General features: G+C 33.3%; 1 protein-coding gene across 1 annotated transcript; it reads right to left on the bottom strand.

Annotated features, from left to right (window-relative positions):
- Positions 1–2657: 2657 nt before the first annotated feature.
- On the bottom strand, positions 2658–20931 carry LOC127241691 (3beta-hydroxysteroid-dehydrogenase/decarboxylase; the record flags this gene model as incomplete). Its single annotated transcript, XM_051260867.1, has 12 exons — positions 2658–3099; positions 3185–3251; positions 5116–5272; positions 7006–7180; positions 7542–7659; positions 9736–9934; positions 15719–15798; positions 15884–15994; positions 16235–16405; positions 16485–16618; positions 16707–16796; positions 20559–20931. Coding segments are annotated over 12 exons (1854 nt in total), but the record flags the coding sequence as incomplete, so codon positions are not given.
- Positions 20932–22477: the final 1546 nt, after the last annotated feature.

Below are 22477 nucleotides of genomic sequence, written 5' to 3'. Positions count from 1 at the left end.
TCTGCTAAAAATTGATAGGTGTGCAATATTATGGGGTGCCTCTTGCTTCAGTGGCTTGCATTATGAATTGAGGAGATGATGAACTTCCGAATGGTTGAAAGTTTGGAGGATAAAAGTTTGGAGGAATTCAATAATATGGTGGAGGATTGAATGGTTGAAATGAGACATTAGATTTAAGGAACATAAGTTGATTTCCTAACATGTTCATAAAACTTGGAAATCGAAAAGAATTTTGAGGATCTTGAGGGTTGGATAAATTTTTGTGGGAATTTTAGAAGAAAATATAGAAAAAAGAAAATGAACAAAAAAGATTATAAGGAGATGAAGTAGATAATATGAAGTGAAAAATATAGTGTATTTATAGTAAACATTGCAACGGCTATATTCCTCAACAAATATATTCCCAACGGCTATATTCCTCAACGGTTATATTCCTCACGGCTATATTCCCAACAGATTCCCCAACGGCTATATTTCTAACAACTATATTCCCAACGGCTAGTTTTTTATTTATATATATGTAACCACTTCATATGCACAATTCATTTACACAATAGTTCAACATTTCATATCTTAAAACACATTTATTTTCTCTCAAAAAAATGTTAATCTCATCCTTATCTCTGTCTGATTCATTCGCGAAGAGTTGGAAAATATGTGCCAATTGGCATAAACATATGCTCAATTGTATCAAGAGATTGAACACATCAATAATTAAGATGAGGAAAGCTCACGGCAACGTCAACGGAGAACATACATGGAGAGGAATCGTAAAGATGACCGTACTCGATTATTCAATAATTATTTGTTTGATAACCCCGTGTATCTAAGTTCTTATTTTCGTCGTATGTTTCTAATGAGAAAACATGTCTTTCTTCGCATCGTTGATCGTCTCTCCAATGAAATGGAGTTCTTTCAGCAACAACGTGATGCTACAAGAAGAAATAAATAGTCAACATTACAAAAATGCATAGGAGCAATACGTGTGTTGGCATACAACACAACTACTGAAACTGTTGACGAATATCTTCGTCTTGGAGAGATCACCACAAGGGCATGTTTGAAGCAAGTTGTTGAAGGGATATGTTCTCTATTTGGTGAGGAATACTTACGACGACCAAATTCTGTTGATGTACAACAATTATTATTTGCTGCAGAAATATGTAGTTTTCCAAGCATGCTAGGAAGTATTGATTGTATGCATTGGGAATAAAAAAATTGGTTGGCTGCTTGGAAAGGACAATTCGAACTTGGAGATCATATTAGAAACTGAAGAATTATACGATCTATGGATTTGACATGTATTTTTTGACACACCAGGTACATGCAATGACATTAATGTACTTAATTGATCTCCGTTATTTAACGACGTTTTCCATGGCAGAGCTCCAGAGGTTACTTTTGTTATCAACAACCATCAATGTAATATGAGATATTATATTACTGATGGAATTTACCCTCCGTGGGCAATGTTTGTTCGATCAATTTGTTTGTCTCAAAGTTATAAAACACAATTATTTGCGCAACATCAATAAGCGGTTCGAAAAGATATATAGCATGCCTTTGGTGTATTACAAGCTTTTGCCTTCATTAAAACTCCATCACTTATTTGGGATATCAATTTACTAGGTAAAATAATGAGAGCATGCATCATATTATATAATATGATTGTAGAAGATAAAAGAGACACTTACATGCATTATTACGATACATTTCAATATGATCAAGTGAAAATAAATGATAACTCAAATTGGTCATACAACAATACGAGACATGCAACTATGAATCAATACTTACATAATAGAATGCGACTCCGAGCTAGAAGTTTGGGAGAATTTTGGTCCACTAATTAATTTATTTTAAAAATATATTATGATATTATTTATTTATTTTTATTAAATTTAAGTTTTAATTTTTTTTATTATTACGTGAGTGCGAAATTATTATTTTTATTTATTTATGCTAAATAATTATTTTATTTTTATTAAATATTATAAGAATAAAATATGATGAAAAAGTATAATTTATTTTATAAATATATGAAATATTTAATGAGGTGAAAAAAGTAGAAATTTTAGAAGCTTCTTTAATATAGGTGTAAAATATAATTGGAGTTTTTCGTGACAAGTTGATGTCGCATGTAAAAAAAGAATAACTCTACGTTTATTTGGGGATTTGGATTTTGAATTTAGATTTAAATAATTATATGATGCGATATAAACAAGTATTGATGTGATATTTTAAATATAAAATTAATTTTTAGAATAATATAAAAAAATAACAAATAGATATTTTGAGTTGATATTTTTTAGAAAAAAAATTGGTGTGAATAGTGCAAATCCTTTGGAATCCTTACCCTAGAGCGCAGCAATTGGGAGTTTTCAACTCTCACGGTGTACTATAATACATATTTCAGTGAAGCCCTACTCTGTTCTCTCCATATCTACATGCAATAAGAATCAACATAAAAAATAAAAAATTCAAATTTACCTAGTATAACTTGTCTTGGCAACCTATTTTGCATACTATTAAATTTGTCGGAGTTATGCATAACGCACTAAAAAAGTAATGGCTGCGAGTCTCCGCATCCATGTGTATATATATATATATATGTATATATAAACATAAAATGACGAAAAAGACGAACAATCCGAAGAAGCCAAGAGAAAAGAAACCGCATGTAACAAAAAACAAAAGCAATGGTTAAGTGAAGGATATGCATCAAATAGTTGGCAACGCATTCTTCAGGAGACTACTGAACTATCTGAGTAGATTTATAAGAAAGACTAATTAAAACATGAAGTAGCTAGCATCGGCATCTCTACATAGGTTACTTACAGTATTACAAGGGCGTAGTTACACAGAATGTTGGGACGTCCAGGCTTGTTCTCAACCACCATCACCATCTATTCGAATTTTCTCACTCTTCCGTAGCATCACTGTCTGAGGGAATGGGAACCATACGCGAGGCGATGGGCAGTTTGCTTATGAAGAAGATGGAGGCATTCTTTGCAATGCTGAATGCTATTATAGCAATCTCGTCAATTTTATCCTCGTATTGTTCATACACGAAGCACAGCGTGAATGAAAGAATTAATGCTGCAATTGTTCAAGTCATGGTAAGAAAATTTATGGATATATGAAAATTAACATCAAGCATGAGTGTACGGTGGATGTTTAGTACCTAAACCAAGAGCCGTGGTCAAGTAATGAGGAACAATCCACTTGCAAAAGTAGAGGAAAATGGACACCTGCACGAGTTTGGAAACAGGTTAGTTCTGTATGCATCAATATATATAGCTAAAGTGTTATATAATCATTAGAAGTAAAGATAGCCATATATTTCAATTGTTAAATGTCTCTTTCACTAAACATTCAGAAACGGAAAGTCTTAACATTTAGTGTCTATTTCACTAATCCATTCTTTCGGACTCGATGTTTTGAAAATTCTGGCCATCTCATATATCCTTGAAAATATTGTCCTTAAGCAGTTAGGTCTATTCAACTACAATACTGTCACATGTGACACAAACAATGCATCTGTTGGATTAAAGGTGCCATGCCCCGTGGAAATTGAACTTGAACATAAACAAGCTTCAACTCTACATATTTAGATGTCAGAGCTAGAGGATTCACAGATATCTCAGTATGCATGCAAGTTTCAGCATGTCTGAATCCTCAGACTTCATAGTTATCGTCCCCACCTCCTATGTTCAGCCTATCCCTGTGTTTAGGGACCTTATATTTCAGTGTCTTTCCATCGATCAGGAACTCCTACATTCTCAGATTGTGATTTATCTTCTATCTTTTTATGACACAATGTACTTTCCAAGAAACAAAGAATAGCCACCTACAATGTAACACCTCCACTAACAACCCAAGGAAGTATATTTATCCACCATTTCTTGAAAATCACTTATTAAACAAAAAACTGGCATTCCATAAACGTGCACTCTCTACCCTAACTCTCTCAAAAATCAATGTACTCATCTAGATAAACAATGGCTATGGATGAGTAGTTACAATTAAACTTAACAAGAAGATGCATGGTCAATTGCAACTAGAAACTAAGACAACACATGGACACCAAAACCACATCAATTTAATATCATGTAAAACATTTTGCAGGGTATGCATTTTGATCTCACTTAAACCAACAACAATTCCTGTAGGCAACCCAATTATTTGTTATACAAGAAAGTTTAAAAGAAGGAAGCATATATTTGTTTTTATTTGTTGCAAATGCTAAAGGAGCACTCCATATTGAATACTATATCACTAATCATATTCTTTGCAACTGAAGCCCTTTCGTCGTATCCCCAAGACTGTTTTGAGTTGAACCTAATTATAAGTGATATACTGAATCCATCAATTAAGTTAATTTGATCGTCTTCACACATGTCATTTATGCCTGGAGTTCCAATGCCTTTGGATAACTATCCATTGCAAGGATATCCAGGTTTAGGAAATAAAAGGATTTGCACAAATGGTATTATAATCAGACATAAGCATGCTGCAGGAGGAATAATCATCCCAACATAAATTTTAGGAATATGGACCCTTAACAGAGAAATTTAAAGTGTTCTAACGTCAAGATTGGTTAACCCTTGAGTCTTCAGTCAAGTTCCTTCGTCACTAATCTTGTTGCTAGGTGATTATGTATTTCAGTGTAGTATTTATGTTTTGGTTATCAATTCTTCAGATGACAGAACTAACCAATATGATTATGGAACAAAGACTCTACCCTTCACAGTATTGCTTGAAATGTGATCCACACTGTATTTCCATGCGCCATGGTTACAAAATGTGATCCCACCACGGGATGTTGTTTAACCACATAGCAAATCATCCATGAAGCATACAAATAAGTAAAATCTTCAAGATTGAAGGTAAACCTAATCCTAGTTTATCCAACGAAAAGTCATACTTTGAAACTTCTATTAATTGCAGCACAAAAAAATTAGAAATGAATGCCATCCACTGCATGCTCCGTTAATAAGTACTTACACAACCACCCGAAGTCTTAATGAGTGTGTGTTTCTGGGGCATCTCTGTGTAGGTGGGCATGAGTGAGAGAGAAAGAATTGGAACAAGGTTCAGGCCATACATACATACCTTTAAGAACGTAGACCAATCTTCTCCTTTTGCCAGTGACTTTGACAGACAATCTAGCTTATTCAATATGCATCTCATGGTGAAAAAGAAGCTTCTCATATTAACTTCTGAGATCTCAAAACATGATGATGATAATCTAGGCATTCTAGATCCATATCTGCAGTTAACATGAAGCAGATCAATGTCATGGCAATAAAATAACAGTCAGAGTACATGGAAAAATAAAAGGAAAAAGAACAAAATGCAATCAGTAATCATCAACTAAGTTCTTATTAATACTGGAAATTAGAACCTCTCATAGATCTAATTATAGTTGCTGAATTCTCCCTTCCGAAGTAAGAGTATGTTGGTATTCTTTTATTTTGGAGGGGAAATGATATATTAATTCCTAGAAAAATCATTAGATTACAGGGTAGGAATGAGGAGCCACTTAGGGCTGTGCGTAACTTAGAAATACAGTAAAGAAGCTCATAGGATGAAGCATTAGAGCCACAAGGACAGCTCCTTGCTCCATCGAGCACCGTGTTCAGCAAAGAAGTCTGTAAATCCAGGAGTGTATTGGAAAGAGGCTAGAGGACATCAAGTGATAAGGCACTGCAGCCAATTTATATCTCAGTTAAGTTTTCAGGGTGCTAAGGCACCATGGATATAACTTAATGCATACTTGGAGTTACATTCAAGAACAATTTTGGGAAGAGGATTATTTGCCTGATCAATAAGCAATAAAAAACCCTTGGATGGTTGCCTGCAATTTTGCCTCATATGAATCAGCAATACAAGGGACTTGGAGAGAATAGAGAGGGCCTGGCCTTTATGGTGTCTGATCTCGGCACCAATATCAGCCTGCCCAGGCTTGCTAAAAGCTGAACTATCTGTGCTTATTTCCCACCAATCTGCATCAGAACCAACCATTTTTCTGAAGGTTTGGCAGTAGAAGCAGCTGGGAGATTGTGATATATTTTCAGAAGACTATTCACCATGAAAGCAAGAGAGACATCATGGAAGGAAACATTGATCTGTAGCAGTCTCCAACTATAAGACAAGAGTGGATGATAACCCAACCGACTGAGAATTCCTCACCGTTAAAGGACCGTACTGCAGGCTTTCCACAGCTCCTACATAAAAGGCTTACAGAGACAGTCTGGACCTTGCAATTCATTTTGGAATTTTCTAGATACCTCCTATGTTCAAAAGGTCACAGACTATCATAGGCCAAAACCACGAAACTCCCCAAAGGTGTAAGAAGTGAGTCCAATTCAAATGGTTGCCACTGGAGAATGGCAAATGGTTTAAGAGGAAGAAAATGAAAAGGTAATCTTTCAAACCATATTTGAATAATGATTTCTCAATTCAATAGCAATTCATAACATTCAATAAGCCCATATTGATAATATAACAATTTTTTCTGGAACAAATGTACTATTGATATTACTTCACTCGTTATATCATAAAATACATAAAATATTAAATTTACTTTATTTGTATTATTAAATGTGTAATATTCTTTCAACAATTGTATTGCATGAGAAATGAAGAGAATTCAATAAAACTACGTACTATTAATTGCATTGCAAAAAGGTTTTGATTTTTCCATTCCATTTTTTATTCCTAAGTTCTTTCATTTCATCATTCCTTTCTATATCCTCTCCGTTGTATCAAATATACCTTTAAGTTGCTCAGGAACATAAATAATGAAATGCATAGAAAAGATTTCCAATAGAAACACATAAAGCAATGAGAAACTATTAAAACAAGACAACCAAGAAAAATTGCAGAATAACATACTTTTCTTCAAAAGAAAAGAAACTAGAGGTATTGACGTATAAACTACAAGAAGACAAAACAGACAATATTAAAGAGGGAATATATTGTTTTCAGCATCTCACTTACCCAGTAAACGGTAGAATGCAATGGCCACAAAGCATTAAAACGGTCAGCAGGAGCAGATAAGCAACAGATGAGATAAAAGTTCTTCCAGAGAGGAAAAACCACTGATAAAGTAGAGCAAGTGAAAAGAAACAAAGAAAAGTTTCCTTCTCATCTTTCCACAGCAAAATATCTGCAACTGCAGAAGTATTGAATTGTCACGCAGCAGACAAATAAATAAAAATCAATTGTTCATTTCTACCAAAAGAGCATTGTGTATGTTAATTAGTGTACAAATTTATGTTGTACTAACCTCTGTGTGTGGGTGTGTGTGTGTGTTCATGCATATATATGTACATAGAGAAAGAGGAGCAGGGTGGTCCAGTTGTTAGAAATTCAGTTCATCACTGCTGTGCAATATGCTCACCAAGTATATACATTCTTGTATAATACTTAAATTGTTGATTCCATCATTCCACAAGGGATCATCTTTCGAAACTCAATTAAACAATATAATTTTAAAAATATTGCATGGTATCAAGCTTATAGCAATAACTAACCTTTTCCATTGCCTAAAAGCCTTTCCACTTTTGATGGTTTATTGAAGTCCTTGTATCTCATGATAGGAGAATCTATTGCTAAATCAGAGAATGCATGAGCAGTCAATTTCAGAGCTTCCTGTTTCAAACAGCATCCTTTATTTCAAAACAAATGCCCAGGACATATATCTACTCAAACTTAAGAAGGACAGTTTTCCAGATCAGTGCATCAATACCAGAGACATTTGTTAACAATCTTCATTTAGCAACCTATGGTACACAAGAGATAGGTAAAGCATATTATAGGTGGAAAGACCTGTTTCCAAAATTAAGCAATTTAAAATAACTTGAAATTATATACAAACAGAACTTCAATCTTTTATCTTTTCAAACTTGATTAAATTGGAAATATATTTCAGAAGAGAGAATTTTAGAGATTTAGTTCATAAATGAATTCTATTTCAAGAATAGGGCTATTAATGGCACCAAATGAACTGTAAACATTGGAATTAGAAACTATCATTCTTGGAAAACAAAATGCCATTTGTAAGTACATATTGACACACATAAGACAGCAATTCAATTTCATTTTTCACTATTATTCTACATTGCCTCTCATCTTACACGAGGCATTTCATAACAATCAATGACTTAAATGCAAGACTCTCTTACAAAACAAATGAAGCAGCACCTGCATAAATATGTCTTTTTGTGTAATCTTGCTTGCTAAGTTCATAAGACGATAATAACTGCCCAATCATCACCCATAGCCAAGGATATAATCCAAATAGGTCTCAAAAAGATAGGAAAGAGATGAAAGCTGCCCAAATATCATATGAGGTGTTTGAAATTCATATAGGTCTCCACATGCAATTCATCTTTGATTAGGTTTTTCTGGATTCACAAAATGAATAGCCACCTTACTTGCTACAACTTTATTGGAAAATTGTTTAACTAAGAAAGTTGTTGCAGTCATATGTTTTATTAAAATAACATGAAGTAGTATATAAACTGTTCAGATATATTTAGAAAAAGTATATATTTATGTATTTGTCTTATTTAAGATATTTGTAGAATTCTTAACTTATTTAGACGATTTATATGTCACTGTAAGTATGTATGAGTTTTTATGGTTGAAATAGAGAATTTCAAGTTCATATTCTAAAATGATTCAGAGTTAAATTCTCTCTAAATACATCTATAACCCATTATATACCATATTTATTGATATGATTTTTGGTGTATTTGTCTTAGTCTCTTTGCTGCCGCCACTTCGATCTTTACCAAACATAATTTTGCTTCCGACTTTAACTCTGTTGAGTGTCTTGTTTTCGACTCTAACTCCATTGACAACAAACGAGTCATATGTTTTCAACTCTAACTATGTTGTGAGCGAGCAAACCCTATTTTGACTCTAGTTCTGTAGAGAGTGAGCAAGTCCTGACTCTAGCTCCATTGTAGCTCATTCCTGGCTCTAGCTCCGTTGTGAATGAACGAGTCTTATTTCGACTCTAGCTCTGCTAAGAACAAGCGAGTCCTGTTTTCGACTCTACAAGAGAGTCTTGCTTCCAACTTTTATTCAATGGATGATCCCGGTTACATCACTTTCAGTTTCTCTTGACAAACGAAGTTGGTTCGATTCTCTCGAGTTTGAAGAAAATTGTTAAGATATATTTAGAGTGTGTTTGTTTGGGGATTTGGATTTTGAGTTTGAATTTAAATAGTAAAATTTTCGAATTGGAATAGTGATATGATGTGATATAAATAGGTGTTGATGTGATATTTTGAATGTAAAATTAAGTTTTAGTGTAATATAAAAAAAATAAAAAATACGTATTTTGTTTGAGGAAAAAAATTGGATGAATAGTAGAAATTTTGTGAAATGTGTTAAACAAAGAATTTCAATATCAATTTAAGAGATTTGTAGGATTTTTAACTTATTTAGACGATTTGTATGTCACTATATAAATATGTACGAGTTCTTATGATTGAAATAAAGAATTTCAATTTCATATCATAACATTACCTTCACATGTACAAAACTTAACATAGTTTGAGGGTGAAGATTAATGAAGCTGGATAAAACTTAGCCTTAGATTTTGAGCATATTTCTAAAGAGACCCACAAGACAAAAAAAGGAAATAGAGATTAATCTTCACACATAAGCAGGGAGTAGGAAAAGATTATATAGAACATCACAGAAGAAAAAACTTACTTCCATAGAAACAATTGGTGTGTACTGAATATTTTTCTGAGCTGCAGAGCAATTAAATGTCCTCGTACGTAAACCTAATGTAGCAATCTTGCAAGCAGAAGCACGAAGATCAAGCTCTCCAGAGTCTGAATTCACATGTGGCAATTTTATGAAAAAAAGGACATATTGGACAACCCACACAGGGAGACTTATGACTGGCCTGCAATTGGAATGAATTGAAACAAGTAATTCACTTGAAAATATGAAAACCATACCAAGTGGCTGCCAGAGGAATCCATTAAATTGGATACAAAAAGAAATCAAAATTACAACAGATAACATAAAAAAACCAAAAATCGCCAACAATTTGACTGGCCTCCTAGGATAATTATTATAAGGTTCAAAGAATAATTGGATAAATAACCACAGTCCAGAGCCCAAAGTTGACATCGGTTTGGAGATTAAATTCACTGAAGCAGATGACCACACACAGCCAAAGTATTGAAGGTTACACTTGAATCCTGTGAAAGGTGAACAGAAGCGGCACTTGGTTCTGTATTGAAAGTACAATCTCTAATAATAATGCTTATCATACATTTACTTCATTAATCCATGCAGATACTCTGATGGTTTGAATCTTTTGATTGTTATCTCTCTCACTTTGTCTAGCATAAGATTGCATTTTCAGGGAACAATTTTGCATTCATAAATTAAGGGGAAAAAAATTCACTATAGTTCCCATTAGCAAACACAACACTTTAGGTTCCATTATAATTTTTGTAACGTATTAAGTCCCATTCATACCTAAAAGTATCCTTTTAGGTCTTACTCTAGCTGTTCAACCATTCTGATGTGTCTGGTGTCTGGTTTGACTAGTCATCTGGCAAGCTTAAGTGTCAACTGAATAGAGCACAACACGCCAATGTTCAGAATTTAATGAAATTTTGATATGGTTATGAATTAACAAGGTTGTATTCACGACCAACATAGCCATCTTAAGTTGCAAACAAATTGCTTACTTGTGTTGTTGAACCCATTTTTGCACCTATTTTAACATAGTTTTTATATTAAAAAAACATTCTTAAACAAAACCCAAAACACCACTGATTTAATATACAATATTTCTTAACACATCACATCTAACACTTATTTTCACTTTAAAAATTTTCAAAACCCAACCAAATAAGAACACACCCTTCTGAAAAAAAGGTAACACACCCTTACATTCTTTTAATCAAAACAATTTAACGGATTTTAGGTATGTTTGTTTAGTGTGAATGTAAATGAATTATCGCTAACATGGATTTAGGGTGGCTTAAACACAGCTCTAAATAACTATATGTATTTTTCAGACATTAGAATTTTGTTAAGTTGCACACCACAAATAACTGTGCGTGGTACATATGTTGATGATTTGGATGTTTTTGGGATTTTTTAATTTAAAAGAATTGATCAAAATAATCTATGTATTTACTTATTTTGAGTGCATTGATGTTTTGAACAAAATGGTGTTTTGATGTTTTGAAGTGAAAATAACTGATGAATAAAATGTTTTAAATGAAAAGTAAAAGTTGGACATAATGTTTTGAATGGAAAATAGAATGTGAATGCGGTGTAATTTTAGGAAAGATAATAAATTAAATAGTGCTAAAATGGTTTCGAAAAGACAAGTCAACAATATGTATGTAACTTAAAACAGAAATATTCAGTCACGACCAAGTCAAAATTTTATTAAACATCTGAACAATGGTGTGTTGTGGGACAATGTGAGCTTGTTGTATCAAATTCAGTTGACATGTAAGGTCGCCAGATAGCACACCGGATCAATTGTTAGACACATCAACATCACCCAGCTGATAACACATTGGACCAATATCCAATGAACCTAAGGGTGTGTTTGGACATGGGTTTGGGGCCGGGCTCCCACTATTCATCACATCCCCCTAAAGACCATTAAATCAAACCTCTATGTTTCATTTTTTTATATTACATCAAAAATAAAGTTTTCATTCAAAACATCACATTTTACACATACTCCAATTCAAACATTTATTATTCTTCAACTAACTTCCAATACATCCAAACACACCATAAAACATGGGTGTGTATGATTTTGTGTTTTGGGTTAGATGGTAGTTTGAATGTGATGTTGTGTTTGAGAAAATCGTGTAATTTTATAGAAAAATACGAGGATTTCATAGTAAAGAAATTGAAAAAGATCTCAAAGAGAGCAGAACCTATAAAATTTATAATGAATGTTGCCACTGACTTTCCAATTAGTGATTGAAGTTTGCCTGCCGATGCAAGCACAACTAGACCATCAAAATGAATCAGAAAAGGCAGTTATTAAGCTAGAAAAAGTCTTGTCTCAAATAGCACTTTGAGTTTTGACAAGAGAAGTTGATTTAATCTCTAAGTTACCATAAAAAACATCCATGATGCAATATTCAAAACAGCCATCAAACCACACTTAACATTTGAACATACAAGAAAGCAAGGGAAAAACCTAATGAGTGCACCACAATAGGTGAAGTACTGAATCTTAGATAGCCCCCACTAACCCCATTCAATAAACTAGAATCCCCCCACCCCAAACCAAAGCCTTGACAACAACAGGACCATCTATGTAAATTTAAGTTCTTGGTATTCCTCAAGGTGAGGTATACACACATACACACACACACACACACACATATATATATATAGGAAAACAATCCTATCATAATCTTAAAATTTAATTCTCATCTTAATCTAGCTCTATCTACACCAATGCTTATCTATATAGTCAGCACTCCCTTTTGAGTTGGTTCCAAATATGGTTGATCCATAGTCCCATTAATGCCTTGGTAAATCCTCTTAAGTTGATCCGTGGACTTGATTGTATTTTACAATGACGAACCCATATTAGACCTTGCTTCAAATCTTGGTTTTTCTTTCATTAAACCACTTTAGTTTTAAAACAAACAAGGTAACACATGATGCAAAACCAACAAATTCCAAGTACAAAGAATGAAAGAATTGCTTATGATTAGGATAGGTGGGTTGAGTGAGAAATTAAATAGTTCTCTTTTTTTTTTAGGGGGGGTGGGGTGACTAGGTTTTGCGTAATCAAACCAATTCCCTTTTTGATCTAATCTTACCGAGCTCCCATGAACACACAATGCCGCAGCTGGCCTACTAGCCACTTTGTCACAAAGACTAATATCCAAAAACCACCCAATGCTCAGCATGCCCTCACACTCCCACTTATTCACTGAACAAGATACTCCCTCCCCATCATTTGCCCTGCCACACTCTCCAATTGTGTCATTTTCCAAACGTAGTACTACTATCATTTGTGTGTAACAGTTCATAGGTGGTCGGTCTTCAACTAATTAGCCCATCACTATCATTTGCATGTAAATTCATAGGTGTAACAATTCATAGATCCATTTATACTTATCTAATGAAAAATGTCTTCAAACTTAGAAATCATACAGCAAGCCTTCTTGGATCTTCAAAGAGCACATTGTATGCATTCTTTACGAATGCTCTTCATGAGGCTTCTCTTCAATGTATTGAAGTCATGAGAAGTGAAACAATTGTGCATCTTCATCTTTTTTTATAGAATTGCAAACCTAATCAAATTTCATCCTGATAATCTTGTAATTTTAATAGATTTGATTAGGGAAAGGAATGAGCAATTTCCCAACAATATATCCATGAAGTTGTCTAGGTTTTGATATTTTTAAGATGAAATAGTTGTTGGATGGAATGTTTTGTATACAAAATGTGTTAGATAAGATGTTTGTGGAAGAGGATTGTGAGATTGCATAATAGAATAACTGGGAAAAAATTCGAGAGATAATCCAAGCGGCAAGCACTAACAATTTTCTATTTTGTGTTATGTGAAACACAACAAAAAATCTTATGTACAACAGCACAATACCTTCATTGTTGCTACATAATCCCAATAATTACTCCCCCTTTGTGTGACACATAAGGCAAGAACATATATGATAGAAATAATCTAATCTTAACAACCACGAATGCCATTACACCCCTTCAACAAACTCATAAATAAACAAGAGGTTCTTCACTTATATTCTTCACATGCCACCATCAATTATCATCTCATCTTGGACTCAAGAAATTTCCAAGGAACCTGCTCTGATACCATATAAATATGTGTATATAGTTCTATCTATTTCACAAGGTAAGGTTAAACAAACATATTAAAGTAATAATCTTATCCTATCCTAATCTATCTCTATCTCCTATCCCAATCTGACTTTATCTACAAAATGTTGAAATATATAATCAACAATCTATGATGTATATGATATGGGATCAGAGAATTACATTAGACAAAGAAAAAATGATTGATTTCACTAGGGTTTGATTGTGGCACAAGGTTGATGACTAAGACTAGGCTTTCATTTTATCTTAGTTTAGTTTTTAGTCTTTTCTTTAATGTCTTGAGTCCATTTAAATGGGCTCATATATATTAGGTTCCATCTAGGTCAATTATGAATAAAGAGTTCATCTAGGTTAGAGGGACCATTAGGTCTTGGGCTGATGACGACTTTGCCTTGGTAGTAGGGAGAATTGGTTTTCCTCTGCATGATTAATTCAAGCATTTAGCTTGGTAGCAGGGAGAATTGATTATCCTCTCTGGGATTAATTCATTGAATTCCCAACAAAGTTCATTGTTACTTCTACCCTACGTTCCATCAGTGTATGTCAGCCATTCGTAACAGGCACTGTACTTCTTCCAGTTGATACCAACTGGGCTACCAATCTTTGATCCTCTGATACACAGTCCTAGGCAATCAACTCATTCCCTCCCCCATCCCCCATCCCAAAAAAAAAATGAAAAATGTCACCCAAGCCATTCTAGTTAACCACACATTATTACAGCTGTTACAGGTTTCGGTACTGTAGTTAAATTCATTGCAACTTTACAAATGTAACGAGTGTAATGACTATACCATTGTTGGGGAAACATACAGCTCATGAATTAAGAATTGGGGAATCACTTCTAAATGTACTTCCAGTCCAATGGCAAAACTCAGAATAACATGTGAAGAGCATTTTACTCCAGCTATTTCACATCATTCATCATTGACAAATGTACCATTTATTCCAAACAAAGACCTAAAATCCTAAAAACCAAGCCTATTGACTCTAAGACTTTTTTATTGATAAAATATAGGAATAATAGTCTTAATGATACAGCTACAACTAATGCCTAACTAGAATCTTGCATGTTATTTTTTTGTTAATCATGATTGTCCGGTTTTGTTGACTCTTTGAGGGATAACCATAATGATTTTCAACCACAATCTGGGCTTTCTCAGTTGCAACCATCCTTCTAGCCATGATTCTATCCTTTCCCATAACCCTAGTTTCCAATCAACCTCAGAACTCTTCCTCTGTTTCGAGCACAAGGCACATATTCTAGACTTTTGCCACACTTGACTCCCCAGCATCTAATGTCTTGCCTAAGTCACCACCTTCTGCAGCTGATGTCAGCAATTAGAATTGCCCTTTCTTCAGACAATTGAATTGATTGCCTTCTCAACCAATGATGGCCTCTTGTACCTTGGGATTTGGCCCCTTTATCATCTTTGGGGTTAATTAGTCCACTTTGCTGATCCAATAGTATCCTAATGGGCACAACTGCCTTCGGTTCATGTCAGAATATCTTTTAAGGGTTCAGACATACATATATGCTTGTTTGTGTGTGAATATGTTCATGTATGAGCCTAACAGGGACTTGTTTGAGAAATGTATGATAAAAATAAGTCAACATTTTCATAAATGATGATACTGAAAATATTTACCAAACATCCTGCATATGATCCATCAGTTACAAGCATTGGCCTTGTGCATCTTAGTTATTTATCCAGTTCATGAGTTTTGAAGAACCATTATGATAACGTAACTGTGATCATCTGAACACGGAATCTTAAGTTGTTACTGATACATTCTAGCACATGAAACAGCATAAAAACTTTGATACCTGTGGTAACCTAAGCTCTCCAATAAAAGAAATGCAAATTCCCGAAACAGCATTGGCTCCAGATTTGTAATAAAATAAGCCTACAAAATCCAGTTGAAGATAAAATACTTAAAAAAAAACTGAAATTCATCAACTCCAGATGGAGCAGCCAAGGTTTGGGAATACCTTTCCAGACACAGACACGGAGCTTAGTGATTCTTCAGCGCAGATAAGAGCATGAGCAACGTTATCTACATACGTGAAGTCTGACATACTGTTTCCACTTCCTATAATATACTGAAATGAGAAGGTCTATTACTAATTTCAAAATATACATATTAAATTTCTAAGTCAATGTACAATAAATAATCACAAGTGAAATAATTCAGTAAAAAGAGCCTAAGTCACAATCATCAGGTCAAGATCTAACCGCCAAAAAACAATAGGGCAATATTACTAATGAACAATACAATAGCATTCTGTAAAATAGAAGATCCCATCCTATGTAATTAAAAGACCATAAAGTAGCTAATAAACCTTGGCCCATTTGGATTTTGCCATAGTCACCAGCAAGGGTAATAATTGTTTATCTCCAGATCCAAATACATTGCAAGGTCGAAGTGCACATGTCAAAAGGCCACCAGCATCATTGGCAGATATGATCAGAGCCTCAGCCTGAGTCCTAAGGTCAGTAACCATGTCCCAAAACTGTAGCAAGCACAAGCGAAATCAAGATATGATCATTGGTAAATAAAGAAAGTAAGTTCAGGTTTTTAGTTAGACATACTCGACCAGAATATGGCATGGATTCATCTCCATCATATATATCATGGATATCATCAAAAACTACATCGGCAGAACTGTTGTAAATTAACCGATTAACTTTACATTCACGACAAACATCCACTACATTTCTTGCACCTGAGGAATCAATGGAATCAGGACATGAGCACAAGATATAAAGCAGCACATTTCTTCATCTTATGGAACTGGCTGGGGGCAAAATTACCCTGGACAATGATCTTGTAGCATGAATAGAAATCTGAGGGGAGTGAATCTACATAATCAGTATAAAATACAGCAGAAACACCTTGTATTGCTGCGAAAAAAAAAAAAAAAAGAAAAACAGAAATACATGTCAATATAGGAGCATGTTTAATATAATGATGCCCTGCGTTCAAAGAAAATGTCACGTCATAGAAATGAAATACAATAAAAGGCCAAAAACAAATATCCATATAGCTAATAAAAGGCCAGAATCCAATAAATGGACCGTAAGGGGTGGCCTGGTGGTGTGGGGAGTGAACTTGTGACCGTGAGGTCATGGGTTCAAACCCCGACGCCTCCAGGTTGACCTGCCACACATGATTTGCCTAGTGTGACTTGCATTGTCGGCCTAGTTTGCAGGGTATTAGGTTCGGTCAGAGGTTTACCTAGTGCGCACTTTCGGATAGTGGTCGAGGGTTCTCACTGAATAATCAAGCTGAACAAGGGGTATACAGGAAGAGTTGGACTGAAGAAGACGATATAGGTACAGAAACAAGAGCAGGATATAATAACCCTCGTACTGGTTTAGCTAGAGAAGTATTATGCTACTAGAGTGACATTAGGATATAAATGAAAAAAGTAAATAAATAAGTCTATAAATTTTCTGAGTACTTGATTTTCAAACTCGACTCAAGCATCATTAAGCTGAGCTCGAGCTCCACTTGCTAGATATATTTAGGTTCAAACTTGAGCTCAATTCTTCCTTGTATATGTTAAATTATATATATATATATATGATTAAAAAAATACAAATTTCATCTTGTTGAACCTTATGAGCTGAGTCTATTAGACTTGAAAATTATTCAAGTATTTCTTTTTAAACTCAAACTGTAATGAGTTGAGCTTTTAAGCAACGCAATATAGGCAAGAGCTCTAACCTCACTCGACTGGACAACTCAGTGCAGTCACCCTTTGCAGCAGGAGTATAAGAAGTGGTGAGTCAAGGCTGTTTCCAACCATATTGTATGCTTCATGAGTGTCTCACAAACAATTGGCATGCCATATTAATAAAAAAGAGGTCAGGTGGAATGGGTGATAGTGGAGGTTGTGTACAAGACTAATTAGTTGCACAATTTTCTCACTGCACCTTTGGGGCAAGGCTAAGTTAATGGTGCAAAAATTGATGCAGAAACAAGTTTGGTACGAAGAAAACATACATGATTAGTGATTTCAAAATGTTTGGCAGAAGCCTTTCCGAGTTAGGTATCCTTGGCTTTTGTGCAAAGCATAAGTAGCATTTATCAGGGTATTTAGACTCATTCAGAAACTATGAGTATTTTAGGGCTACAATAGCTGCAGCTAGGAAATTGATGTGTCATATTAAGTGTTATAATATTATTATTATTATTATTATTATTATTATTATTATTATTATTATTATTTTCTATTGATTTCATTAATTTTCATCCATCATACAAACCAGGTTGTAGCTCTCTCACATTGTATAATTTGATGTCTCAAATTTAACCTTCAAAAAAAAGTGCCAGCAATTGCAAATTCAGCAACATGTAAAATCATTGGGAACTTATTCAAGTAATATTTTAGGAGGTTATTTTTTAGTAGCAAATTAAACCAGATTTCATCCATTAAGATTAGAGCTATAAAACAAACGAACAGTTCGCGAGCTCAGCTTGGTTCGGCTCGTTTGAGCTCACTAAGAGCTCGTTCGTTTAGCTAAACAAGCCAAACACGAACATAAATTTTGGCTCATTATGTTCACGAACGAGCTCGAGTTTGTTCGCGAACGTCCAATAGTATTTATTAGAAAAATTAAATTAATAATTTTATATTTAATAAGTATATATATCTTTATAAATATTATATTGCATTCTATTTTTTATTTAAATTTATTAATAAATATTATAATTATTATTAGCTAAATTTATTTTTTTTAAAAAAATAAATAAATAACATAAAATTTCTCTTAACGAGCCGAGCCAAGTTGAACACGAACAAAAATATTGCTAAACGAGCCAAGCTCAAACAAAAATTTCAACTCGTATCTCTTAACGAACGAACACGAGTCGAACTCGAGTCCTTAACGAGCCGAGCTCAAACATGACATGCTCAACTCTGTTCGACTTGTTTACAGCTCTAATTAAAATAGAGAGTTGATACATATTAGTAGTTCTACATAACTGAAATAAAAATTTCTAACATATTAGAAAGAAAAGCTCAATCTAAAGAAAAGGCCAAAAGAGGTGAAGCATGAAGAGAATAACATAACGAAGCTTTGATCTTAAAAATTCAAAAATAATGAAACAGAGATAGAAGGGCATATAAAAACACAGAAAATAAAATAATAAAATGGAAAAGACAGTAGAAAGAAAAGTGAAAACCAAGCATGGCCAGGGGAACATGTACAAGAGGGGGGGTGGGGGGTGGAAAAGCATAATAGAAAGGAATGAAATAGAATAGAATAGATTCGAGAATAAAAAAGGAAAGAAGAAAAAAGTATAGCAGGAATGTATGTAGAAAATTCCTTATGGAGAAAACAATAAAGCACTTGCTATAGGAAGACCTGACAACCAACATTATTGCTGAAAGAGCTTCATTTGGCATCTAATTCCTGAACCCCAGAGATGGTATCATGCTCTATGACATAACACTGTCATTCTCTACCTCTTCCATGGGACATCTAATTATTATATTAAATCAGACCATGGAAAAATTTAGAAAATTAAGACGTCTGACAAAATCTAATATCATAGAGTTTTCATTTTCTCCTCTTTCTTCTTTCCATGCATTCTCATTGGTTTATACTTTCTCTGTCCTATAAATCAGACACCTCAAACTTCTTTTTTGGAGTCAGTTCTTATCAAAATTCTTTTTACCATATTTATCTACATATGTACATCTTTTATTATAGGTACCTTACAGGTTTACAACTTATCACATTTATTATTTTTACTTAGTAGTTCATAGAGCTAATAATCTCTAGCATCTTAAAATTTTCTTTTCCAATAAAGAGCAATTTCAAAAGGAAGATGAAAGCACAAGAAATAAAAAAAAGGGAACAACAAAAGAGTCGATTAACATGATATATTGGGTCATAATGAGCAGCTGTTTGATATTGAATCGTAAGTGGGATGCCTGGGACTAAAAAGAAAAAGAGATTGAAAAGCTTCTCGATCATGAAGAAAAATCAAAATGACCACATCCATAGTTATTATATTTTTCCAAAATGGGGTGCAGAAGATGGACAAAAAGGAACTCCTACCAATTTCAACTTCCCAGTTAATAATTCTCCTTTAATTACGGCTTTGGGTTTTCCGCTCCCTGTCTTGTATATTTATGTTAAACACATTGAGACTTGACATACATCAAAACACCTTCTCATTAGGCACACTCATCATCAAGAATATTCATGTTGGGATTTTTTTAAAAGCATGCGACATTGTTAACACCTAAACATCATGTTATTTTTCCTCTAAAGAACATCACATCATTGAGTACATTGTGCTGCAAGAGAAAGCAGTAAACTCAAAGTGAAATGATGAAGAAAAGCCAAATGCAGTCGAGAACAAGTAACATGCGCTCAACAAGAAATCTTCAACAATCCGCAAGCACGAAATTCTGTGTTCGTATTCACTCAAATAAGTTGATAATATTCAGCTCAACATCCAACTAAGCAGTCATATAAACATTAAGCTAACATATCTCAGTAGATTAAGTTTGTTCGTTTTATTTTCTTTCAAAAAAACAAAAATAAAAATCTGAAACTATCGTTAGCTGAGAAGAGAAGTTCAATCGTATCTGCTCCCACCCACATTACGAACATTTCAAGTTCACATCAAAAGAAACTCGTTAATACCTTCAGCAATTTCGGATTCACGGCGCACATCAACCTGAAAATAGGAGGCACGGCCGGAGGCCAAGGCATCGGCGAGAAGAGTCTCAGATGGTTTGAGGTCGGGAGAGTTATGGGAATCGGCGAGGCGGACGATCCAATTGCCTCGAGTCAAAAGCCTCTCGACCAAGACGCGGCCTACAAATCCCCTGGCGCCGAGTACAGCGCAGGTGTTGAAGTCGGCGGCACCATTTACGGTAGCCATGTCCAGAGATCGCGCGGTGATCAATGAAGAAGGTGGGGAAGAGGGGAAGAGTGTGTGAATTGGGGGCGAAGAAAACAAACAATAGAGAGAAAGAGAGAGAGGGGAATGATCGAGTGCGGTAGGGTCCAGGAATCAGGTGGAGTTCGGTACCTCGTCCTTTTCACTATCTTAGCTACATACATTTTTTTTTTTTTTAAAAAAATTAATTTGATTTTAATATAGAAATAATATTTAAAGAGATATTTTTTTAAAAAAAAAATATAAAATTTAAATAGTAAAATATGAGTAAGCTTTACAAAAGAAACAAACTTTTAATAATTTATTTTTATAAATAATTATATTATCACAATAATTTTTCTTATTATTGTTATTACATTAATATTATTATTAAAAGTTAAAACCAAAGCAGCCTATTTTTTTTAAATTTCTTAGGGGGTGTTTGGCAAATAACTTTTAGAAGACCTTTTAGCTGTTTGACCAATCAAAAAACTAATTTAGGTGTTTGGTAAATTAACGAATAGCTTTTTGGACTCAAAAAGCTAACTTACCCAACGTTTTGAAATAGCTTTTTCGGTAAAAAAAAAAAAATAAATAATTCTTTATATGCCCTTAAAAATTTATTATACATTTTACACAAATAAATATATTTTAATTATTTATTAATTATTTTAGAATATTTTATTATATTATAATTTTACTTTTATAAATTTAAAATAATTAATTTTTATATAAAAATTATTTTAATTGTAAAATATATAAATTTATTAAAATCAACATAAAATAAAAAATATAAATATTAATAATTTATTTTTTATTAAAATTATATTATATAAATTTTATACTAAAAATAAATTAAATAAATTAAATTTATTGAAAATTATAAATATAATGAACTAATCGATAACTAACATAATAAATATATACACGAAAAATTTATTATTTTATATTTTACATCATTTTCAATAAAAAAAAAACTATTTATATATTTTAATAAAAATATATTATTTTTTAAATCTAACTGTAATAAAAATAAATACTTTTATAACACTTTACAATTTTCAATAACTAATAACAAAAACTTTTAAACATTCTAATCTTAAAAAAACATAATTGAATATATTAGAAACAACGAGTGAAATAGAAATGTCCTCAATTGTCATTTTACGTATAAACAGCTAATATCAAACAGTTGTTTTACCAAATATTTTAATACAAACAGCTAATCGAATCAGCTGGTCAAACCAGCTAATTGAATCAGCTAACAACTATCAGTTAATTGAATCAGCTAACAGCTAAGCTAACCGCTAACAGCTGTAAGCTAACTGTCAAACACGCCCTATAGTCCAGCAAAATCAAAATTGGGGGTGTTTGTTTTTTGTTTTGGTTTAGAGGAAAATATATATATTTTTTTGATAATATGGAACCTGCAACTACTACTCTAAAGTGTGCACTAATAAATCCCCAATCGACTTGTAAACTAGGCTTGACAAAGACAAGTTACACTAGACGAACATAACAGGTGTATTTGAAGAATTTTTTTTTTGATAAAACCAATAAGAAATTATGTATATAATATAAAAATAATGATTGTGTTTAATATATTAATTTTCGGGAGAAGTGTGTTGGAAAAATTTTGCAAAAGAAACAAACCCTTATATTTTTTTTGATTGGTTCGTTA

This window comes from Andrographis paniculata, unplaced genomic scaffold (assembly GCF_009805555.1).
Source record: "Andrographis paniculata isolate CXL003 unplaced genomic scaffold, ASM980555v1 Contig83END, whole genome shotgun sequence".
NCBI lineage: Eukaryota > Viridiplantae > Streptophyta > Magnoliopsida > Lamiales > Acanthaceae > Andrographis > Andrographis paniculata.
This window is presented reverse-complemented; position numbering and strand designations above follow the sequence as displayed.